The sequence below is a fragment of the Limulus polyphemus genome, unplaced genomic scaffold (genome assembly GCF_000517525.1).
Source record: "Limulus polyphemus unplaced genomic scaffold, Limulus_polyphemus-2.1.2 Scaffold5941, whole genome shotgun sequence".
Lineage (NCBI taxonomy): Eukaryota > Metazoa > Arthropoda > Merostomata > Xiphosura > Limulidae > Limulus > Limulus polyphemus.
The window spans coordinates 21674-32224 of record NW_013671551.1 but is presented as its reverse complement, the minus strand read 5'-3'; the positions used below and the strand labels follow the sequence as shown (position 1 = coordinate 32224).

The window sequence follows — 10551 nt, the reverse complement described above, 5'->3', positions numbered from 1 at the left end:
AACTCGGGTGCAGTTGTGACTGGGTAAGTTCTCTTTTATGTATATATATTTTCCCCCTCCTCTTGCATGTCCCATATAGGATTAGGATCCTACTCAGTGGCAAGCATTACCTGTCCAGTTATGCTTCCTATATCTCCAGTCCACACTTTATGGCCATGATGTATACCCATGGCCAACAACACACACTGTTGACATGGGATGTTCCACAAAATCACTAATAGGTTTTCTTCACAATATATTTTATTCATAAATATGCCTGTTTTGGACCTTACTAACCCATGTACTTACATAGGTCCAGAGGAAGGGGATAACTGCCCATCCCTACTGTCCATTCGATTGAATATATCAGGGGCAGTGTGCTTTTCAACATTGGGTTTTCATGGTCTCCCATTTGCACTGTCTCTGGTGTTGATATTCCCCTGGATTCTCCACCACATTTTATCCACCTTTCTAGTGGAGTATGAGAGTCCTTGCCACTTTCCAGTTCAGAGCTGCTGGGGTAGTGGACCATGGAGGATTCCTCCTGAATGTGATCACTTCCATTCAGTAGAGAGTTAGACAGTAGTGTTCTGAAGGTGTAGATGGCACTTGATCCACCAATCATGTGCTCCACGTCCATATAGTGGGTCCCAGAGGTTCATGTTGAACACTGCTTCTGTGCAGTTCTACTTGGAGGGCCAGATTACATACATTTTCTAGGGGCAATCCACTTTCGTATGGTGGGATCCAGAGGTTGGCGTTGTACTCCATCTTCTTTGTAGTAATATCCGGGGGATGATGTTGCACATATTTCAAAATAAATGTGGTCCACTTCTGTGCAGTGGGTCCTGGAGGTTCATGTTGTACCTAGGAATGCCTATAGAGAGAGAGGGTTAGCTTTAGTATTGTTGTTATGATTCCTGTTGTTGCATTAGTTCTTTTGGATCACTTGACTAAAAAATGCAAAGTTCAGTCTACTTGATAAAAAAGCATTATATTTCTTCTACCACAAGTTCTGCACTTGACCAAATGATAGGTTTAACTTCACAGATCTCTTTCTTAACTCTAGACAATTCCAAACATCATGCACTCATCACATCAGTTCTAAATTATGAAAGCTATTCTTATTTTCGAAAAATACTTGATAGCAAACAAATCAAAGTTATCCTGATATGTTTAGAAAAGTACATATAGTAGACAACTAAAATTACAGTTGTGTCATGAAAGTTATTCTGGTAGGAGTAAAACTACCTGGTTGTACACAATATATCAGTATTGTTTTTATTATTTTTTCCAAGTCATTGAATAGTGAGCAAGTGCCTGATGATTTGAAGTTTCAAGGGAGGTGATAAAAATTTTCCCAGTAATTATAGGTCTGTTAGTCTTACATCAGTGATGGGAAATGTTTTTGAAAGTCTGATAAAATATGCTTTGCAGAGTCATTAACTTTTGTTTTTATATCATTTAGATCATTTTTGCAACTCTCTAGATAATTCCAGACATCACGTAATCATTACATCACATGAAAACTCCCTCTGTTGAACAATACAAATGTCTAAGTTGAAATATGAAAGCTTAGTCTACAGTTGTATGTTTTGTCCATAAATTAAGGAATAGAAAGTCAGATGTTGTTAATGAGGATTTAGTTTGGTAATGTGAGTTAGGTTAATTCTTGTTGTAGAAACTTTTTCAGTTTTATGTCTGTATTTCTGGGTTTAGAGTATAGGGTTAAATTTAGGTAACTCTTCTAATGTCAACTGTGTAAATTTCTTTTTAGAATTTTGTTCATAATAAGTTTCACCTACTCATTTTCTGGATCCTGAATTGAAATTTAAATGTATGGAAATGTTTGTAATGTTATCTGAGTTTGTTTTATCTTAAATAGTTTTTCAGTATAGGGTTTATCTACACATTGTTAAAATAAAATGAATTTAGTAAAAAAAGAAACCTAAAGATTTGACTTGTATTGATAGATTTTTACTAATACTAGGTATTTTATGTATACAAATCTTCACTCTGTTAGATACTTTTCAAGAAGCATTTAAGCAAGAAGCAGTGGCTATCTCTGATTCTGCTGACATGTGGATGCATCATTAAACAGCTGAAGGTTTCTCACCCAGAAACACCAGTTATTGAGAGTTCTGATGCACAAATGCCATCTTTCTTGAAGCTGCACTTGAGCTATAACCTGGTGTTAATTCTTGTCCAAGTAAGTTCCTTCAGCATACACTAGGATTTTTATAACAAGTGATAAGAATTATTCTGAAAAAAATATTTAGAGAAATGTACACTTCTTTTAAAAATAGTAAAAAACACAAAAACAAACTTTTTTTGGCACAATGAAAGGTAAAATATTTATTACTTTCAGTTGACTAGTTTCAGTAACACAGTTACCATCATCAGTGTTAACTTAGAATATATTCAGCTATAAACTGTTAATGGGCGAGTTCATTTTCGAAAAAAAGGTCAGAAAAGGGTTGTAGGTGAATATATTCTAAGCTAACACTGTAGATATTAGCCATGATGATGGTAATTGTGTTACCGAAACTAGTTGGCTGTAAGTAATAATAGATATTTTACCTTTCATTGTGACAAAAATGTCAGTTTTTGTGTTTTTTGCTCTTAATATAGTAGCACAATGTGCCTGAAAAGAAACTAAAAATTATAATGTACTCTTTGGAAAGTTAATAAGAAGGGAAGTTTGTAATGACATAGATTTATTTTCATTTTTAAACAATTATATAAGTGCTTGATAAAAATCTTTTAAAAAGTTTGAAGATCAGTTCTAAATTATGAAAGCTATTTTGATTTGTGAAGAATACTTGATAGCAAACAAATTAAAGCTATTATGATATGGTTAGAAAAGTACATGGTACTAGACAACTAAAATCACAGTAGTGTCATGAAAGTTATTCTGGCAAGAGAAAAGCTACATATTTTTTGTAGGCAAAATATCAGTATTGTTGCTGTTATTTTTTCCAAGTCCTTGAACAGTGGGCCTGTGCCAGAAGTTTGGAAGTTGGCTAAAGTTACTTCTCCTTTCAATGAAGGTGATAAAATTGTACCAGTAATCAATGGTGGAGAAAGTTTATAAGTCTGATAAAAGATTTTTTGCAAGGTCATTTAATAAAGTTTAAAATGTTGTTAGTTAGTTGGGGGAAAATTTAGTTTTACTAATCTTCTGACATTCTTTGAAGAGTTTTGGGTGTGGAATTGGTGTATCTGAATTTTCATTTGGCAAGGTGCCACATAAAAGGCTTATTATAAAAGTTACCTCTGTAGATGTGGAGGATAGGTTGGCTCATTGGATAGAAAACTGGCTAGATGGAAGAAAGCAGAGGGTTGTTATAAGTGGAGTTCAGTTAACAAATTCACTGCGGCTGAGATGTATATTTCTCAGTACAATGGGAAATATATATCCCAGCTGCAGTGAAAGGATTAAACCTGATAAATGTCATGAGTGGGATATCTCAGGGATCATTATCCAGACCTTTGCTGTTTTTGATTTACATCAATATCATATATTAACAAATGGTCAATAGACTATTTAATTTCAAGATGAAAATGTGTCTCTTCACACAGAATAGCTTGATTCCTGTGTGCATCTGCCTATGAGATTTACATTCCACTAGCCTTGAGCTACCTCCCACCTAAAAAACGTGTTTAATGTGAACTACACTAATGCATGATGTTATTATCATGCAATGATAAATACCCTTCACCAATAGGAGGATGACACAACCTCCTTGCACAGTAGCTCTCCCTAAGCACTTGCACTTATCTCATTCTTTTCTTTGGCATTGTTTATAATAGATGTTACAAAACTGTCAATTATTTGGGATTTACGATACTTTCTGACAGAGTTAATTTTTGTTCAAGATTACCTGGTTTAATGTTTGTGTTCCACATAACCAGCATAGTTTCTTTAATTTCACTTAGAAAAAAAGTTTGCTGATTTCCTGCCCTTATGAAATCTCAACTAATGGCTGGCACCTTCCACTTTGTCCCATGATAATGATAATATTACTAACACACGATCTGTGACAACTGAAGGCTTGTTTTCTGTGGAGGACATGACAACCATTGTTCAATGTGTCGTGGGTTCCTTCATGCACTCTGGGCCTCGTCCAATTGGCTGACGTTCTTTCTCTCCACTTTGAACATTGAACTCTCAATCTCACCCTTCTGTTCCTGCTTTTAAGCATGCTGTATTCATGTCCTCTTCCCATTCCAGCTTCTCAGCCTTCTTCTTTTTCATGCCTTACGACTTCCTAATGTCAGAATCATCTCGTTGGTGACTACCCTGTCAGGTGTGGCCCTGTGGGAGCCTGTCTGACTTTCTTCAGCAACCTATGGACTCTATTTTTGGCTAACAGATGGTTTCTTTATGTTCTCACCCATTGACTCTCTCTCCACTTCTCTTATCCATTTCCAGTTTCTTTTCTTCCTCTCTCCGATCCCACTTCAGCATCTCAAGGATGTAATCTCAGATCTTTTGGCGATGAATGTCATTGAGAAAGTACTTACCCCTACTATGGGTTTTTAATCTTCTCTTTTTTTTGTGGTCCCCAGGAAGACCTGGGACTGGCATCTGGTTATCAACATGTCGTCTCTCAACCAGTTTCTTGTCATTACTCAGTTCTTTATGAAAGGATCAAGTCTTCCAGTTCTGTGCTCTTCCTTTTGATGTTGCTTCTGCTCCTTTTGTCCTCAATCAAGTCCTAGAGGCATACACTCACCATATTCACAGATTGGGGCTGAGGTTCCATCTTTACATGGATGATTGGCTTCTTCTTTCCCCTTCTTGGGAGGGCTCCTTCTCTCACACCTGCATTATTCTGCAAGTGGCTGCTCAGCTGGTCTCGTTTGTCAAGCCTTTCAAGTCTTTTGTCACACCTACCAAGTATTTGGTACATCTGGGTGTGTTATTCAACTCCCGCCTTATTTGGGTTCAGCATTCACCACTTCTCCTATGAGCAATGGAATGTCTCATCAACAAGATTTACTATTCTTATTTACACTCTCTCTCTTGTCTTCTCCCTTGTTTTGATATGTGAAACTCCTTGTTGAGTCCTGTTGGTGGCACCTATTTGGCCTGCACAACCCTGGTTTCCTCTGCTTCATCAGTTGGTGTCTGGCTCTCTCTTTCTCTACCCTGTTCCTGCTCTCTCTTGTTCCAACCACACACATCTCTCATTCACACAGGAGTTTTGTCCTTTCATCTTCACATGTGAAATTTGTCTCTTCCATTGTTCTTAGAGCTAGCTTCTCTGATCATGTAGCCTTTTCTTTATTCCATTACACGAATGGAGGTGGTGGTTTTTATGTTGGTTCATTTGCCATTCCCTTCCTCTGAGCTGACCTATTATGGTCCACCTTTCAGCCTTTTTCATGTGCTTCTTTGACCATGGATTGCAGGTTATCAGGTGGCTTTTTCAACTACATTTTGCCTCTCACATGTTTATTATTCCCCTTAACCTTTCCAATTTGCTCAGATCCTTCCTTCTTCACTGACCCTTCTTGTCCTACTTCTATGCCTGACTAGAACCATAACTTGATTTTACTAAAAATGGTTGTATAGAAAGCATCAGTAGTGTTGTGGAACCCATTCTGGTGTGAGTAAGTATACTTTGTTGTAGATAACTAATGCAATAAAATAAAATCACTGTAAAACACAATGCTTAAGTAGATAAAAATGTATCTAGTGATGTTTCAAGCAACTATTCTTTGTAAGACTTAATATGCAGTTGTTTGAAACATCACTAGATAAAATAAATTTGTTTCTATTTCAACATTGTGTATTTCAAGTGATTTTATTTTATCCCCTAACATAGTGCAGATTCCAATTTTTCTATAGATAACTAAAACATCAGCTGTGGTTGAAGTTATTCTTGTATGAATAATAACTACTTGACTGTACACAAAAACATCAGTAGTATTATGGAAGTTATTCTGATAGAAGTTAAAACTACTTTGTTGTTGATAACTAAAACATCAGCTGTGGTTGAAGTTATTCTTGTATGAATAATAACTACTTGACTGTACACAAAAACATCAGTAGTATTATGGAAGTTATTCTGATAGAAGTTAAAACTACTTTGTTGTTGATAACTAAAACTTCAGCTGTGGTTGAAGTTATTCTTGTATGAATAATAACTACTTGACCGTACACAAAAACATCAGTAGTATTATGGAAGTTGTTCTGATAGAAGTTAAAACTACTTTGTTGTTGATAACTAAAACATCATTTTTGTCATGGAAGTTATTCTAGTATGAGTAAAAACTTTATGGTTGTAGACAAAACATAAGTAGTTGTTAAACTGTTGATCAGACAAAAATTAAACTGGCTGGCAGTTCCTACCACCAGCTTTCTTTTTTGTTTTTGCTGTTAAACTGCTGACTAGAGGGAAGGCATCTGGCTGGCTGGCTGCACTCACCACAGACTTTTTTTTTTTTCAAGTATTATGGTTTGAGGAACACTGTACTAATTGAAAATGGGACTATCCATTAATCGATTAGCAAATAACACTAATCGCCTAGCTCTTTTCAAAAGTCTGTTAAGTATTAAGTAACAGATTTAAATGTACTTGATTAAGAATTTATAGTATTAATTCTGAAGTCTGAAACAGTTGCTTGATTGTTTTTTATAATGTGTTAATCCTGGAACTTAGCAACTGATTACTTATTGTAACACTTAATAAATTTATAAAGCATATTCTCATTTGCTATCAAGCTAAGTTCTCCCAGCTCACCTTAATGCAATTGTTCCTTGTCTGTTTGCAGGTTTTTTGTTCCTGTTTTGCTGGTGTATATAATGAATACCTACTTAAAGACACTGGAGCCCATGTTCATTTAATGATACAAAACATCTTCATGTACTTTGACTCTATTCTCTGTAACTTTCTAGTTCTTGTCTTCAAAGGAGAAGTAATGAATGTCTTCAATGTGGATATGGTCAGTTCAATTCTTCAACCTCTTGTCATACTTGTCATTTTTAATGGAACTGGTTGTGGTATCATTACCTCAGTGTTTCTTAAAAATTTGAACTCCATACTTAAAAATTTTGCCAGTGCCTTGGAGCTGGCTTTCACAGCTGTTTTGTGTTGGGTTATATTTGGTATCGCTATTGACATTTTCACCATACTTTCTATTGCCATTGTTTCTTATGCCACATTTATGTATTCCCAGAACCCTGTTGTAAACACAGTTAGAGCTGACACAAAGGATGAGAATCAAGAAAATTGTGTATGATACCAGTTTATAATTTTAGATCTTAAGTCTTGACAACAGGCTGTTATTATCTTTAAGATTTACATTGTTGATATATAATAAGTTCATAAATTGTTTTATGATTTGTGATGTATGAGTAAAAATTTAAAAATCGTAAACATGTGTGCCAAAATCCTAGGGCATATTTTCCCATGTCCAAAGTTGGTGGGAATTTTGACTACTCATTGCAACGTAAAATTAGTCTGATAATTCTTATTACCTAATCTAACACATGCACAGCAGTTGGATAGTTGCAAAAACTCATATATTCTGTATTCTATACTCTTCACAAACTTAGACCTATGGTGGAAAGATGCTTGTGCCTAAAAAAAATAAAGAAGGATAAACGAAATGTGCTAAAATTTGTAAGGATACTCTTTGTTTCATAAATGTGTATTTGTGACTGGAAACACTGGGCATTAGTATTGGCACAACAAAAGTAATTTTTTTTTCATGGAACTATATCAGTGGTTGAGTTATTTATCTAATTGTCTTCTTTGTGATTTTTCATTCTTAAAAGTGATTTTACTTAGTTCAAGCAAACTTATTTTTAACTGTTGTGACTTTCATGCAAAAATTATAATTTATACAACTCACTTGTGGTTAAACTAGGGCCTGAAATGGCCTGGTGGTTAGAGCGCTTGACTTTCAATGTGAGGGTCGTGAGTTCAAATCTCTGTCACTGAACATGCTTGTCCTGTATGGTTGCCAGCTAAATGGGTGTAAAAATTATTGGCTTACAAAATTACCACCCAGCCCCAAACTATTTAAGATTATGATGACTCGTGGTTGAGCTAGAAATGTATGTTTCCCACATATAACACAAGGATATAAAACTGTATGGAATTTGCTACATTGCTAGTTCAACACCTAAGTAGCAAACATCTGTACTGTGATAACTTTTATTCATGTACAAAACCAAACTTATCTATTACCTCAACATTTACATACTGATAAGTGACCTAAAACGTCTTTCTTCTTCCCAACTACATAAGAAGTTAGTTGCCTTGTACAACCCTAGTATGTTACTATTCTCTAATTGTCAAATATGTAAAAACAAAATGTTGAGCTGTTGTCCTTTGTGTTCTACAGGGAGGGATAGATAATGGTAAGTGTTTAAAGTACTGATGGCATAAGGTAACTGATTATGCCATACTTTGTCCAATGCTTTGTTTTGAGGTTGCTTTTGAACATGGTTTATTTTTGTACAAGCTTGAAGGTGCAAATAGCTGTTCTTAAAGATTGTTTTGTTTATTTGATGTTTGCAAAACACAAATTGTGTTTATTGATATGCTTGCAGTATAATAATAAATTATTGTAATCATATGTGTTTGATACTTTTTGGTAAAATTGATGAGACTAGTTTTCTATATGTGATCATTTTTCAAAAAATAATTTTGGAAGAATTTTCATTATGAATTACAAGAAACTAACTTAAAAAGTCTTAGGTATAAAGTCTGAAATGTTGACATCTCCAAAACTCAAAGCAGGAGAAGTCCATAGTAAATTTAAATTTCTAGACATTTTAGTGTGTCTAAATGGTTAACAATATAATTTGTCTTTAGTCTTCATCTTAGATTTTTTTTCATTGTTCATCTCTAATTTTTTTTTAGATATTTTTATGGTGTTTTCCTTGTTTATTTTAAGAAGTTATATATTAACTTATCTTTTACTTGGTTATTTGTTAAATACCAAATAAAATTAATCTTGCTATTGAAGAGAAAGTTACCTAGAGGTTTGTTCATGTTAAGTACACTTCCTTTAAATCAAAACCTTTTACTAAGTTTCAAGCCATGTTGTCATTTTTACTATAATTTGTGTAAGTTTTGCATCTCCCTCTATCCAGGTATTATAAAATAACAGTATAAACTATAGTATTTAAAACTTAAATTTTTTATAATGCATGATTCAGAAGTTCTACTTTGGCAAACTGCTTAGAGTTATATTACAATGAAGTATTATTGTGATTTTTAGACTGCATATAAAAATTATGGACCATCAGAAATGTTTACAATCTAGTCTTCAAGCTTTAGGAACTGATGAATGAGAATTACAATTATGATTAATTTATTACAGTTTTAGTTAAATTTAATTTCACTTAAGTGTATTTGCTTCTGAAAATGTGTTGAAATATAAAAAATGATTATTTTCTTGTTTTGTTTGTTATACAAATTTGTATCATTGATATATGTATTGTACATGGTAATGACAATTATAATCACCAGATGGCAAACCATGTAATGAATCATAAATTTATGTTAAGATGACTTACAATTTTTTAGTTTTTGTGGTCATAAATATTTATATATAATTGTTTTATTACCTAATGAGTGCTTTCAATGTTGATGATAGTTTTGATTTTGAGCATCTGTACATTATGTATGGCAAGTGTAAGGTGGATAATGGTTTTTTAAATAATATTATTTAAACTTCTTACGTGCACAAATATGGTAATATTGCTGAAGTTAAAATTGATCTTTGAAAACCAAGAAACACACACATGTACAATTGATGATTGTGTACAATAGAGAGTTTGTAATAAAGCAGTAACACTTTATTTGGAGATTTGAATTGTAGCACTTTAAGCAAAAAAAAAACTAAAATATTTCCCAGTTCTTATCACGGATAATATATATATATATATATTTTGTTAATTTCTGTAAAGTCCTCACACCTTCTAAGCATGCATGCACAGTCACTATTGATGCTACCAACCTCAATGATTACCCAGTTTCTATAGTTCATGTAAACACGTAAGGTATTAACCCAATATTCCTAAAGATACTTTGGAACTCAAAGCATGCAGCTTTTGTGGGTAATATTGTTATTGAGATACGTGATCTTCACAGAAGTCAACTTACTTGAATGATCTATTAATTCTTAATATTTGACCCCACCTTCTGAAAGTGGAAGAGTAGTTTTAATTGTATGTAACTGAATTATTTTGTATCTCCCATGCATTAGATTTTTAAAAAAAAGCAAAAGACATCAGCATGAATTACATTTCTTTATATATAATTGTAATTTTATGACAAAAAACTTTAAAAACATAAATCACAGCCACAATACAAACATCCAACACTGAGGCACAAATCATAAGGTGCATCTTTATGTAATGTGCCCTGGTTTTTTGAGGTACTAGCAGGAAGTAAAACTCAAATTGCATTGGGAGTACACCATCTATCCAGTTTAACCTCAACTTTGTTAGCCCCATATGCTTAAGAAAAAAAAGGAGCAGATGTGGGTGTTCCAGCCCACAACATTGAAAATCTTTATCACTTTTTGCTGTAGTATAATGTTTGG

The 10551-nt window shown here is 33.8% G+C and overlaps 1 protein-coding gene across 1 annotated transcript in view; it reads left to right on the top strand.

Annotated features, from left to right (window-relative positions):
- LOC106473165 (CMP-sialic acid transporter 1-like) overlaps nt 1–9805 on the top strand; it is a gene marked incomplete at its 5' end in the record, with an annotated part of 23480 nt that extends 13675 nt beyond the window's left edge. The window contains 2 exons of the mRNA XM_022401657.1: nt 2003–2188; nt 6763–9805. Coding sequence (XP_022257365.1) covers nt 2003–2188; nt 6763–7230 — 654 coding nt within the window. The remainder of the gene's footprint in view (nt 1–2002; nt 2189–6762) is intronic.
- Between the last annotated feature and the right edge of the window lie 746 nt (nt 9806–10551).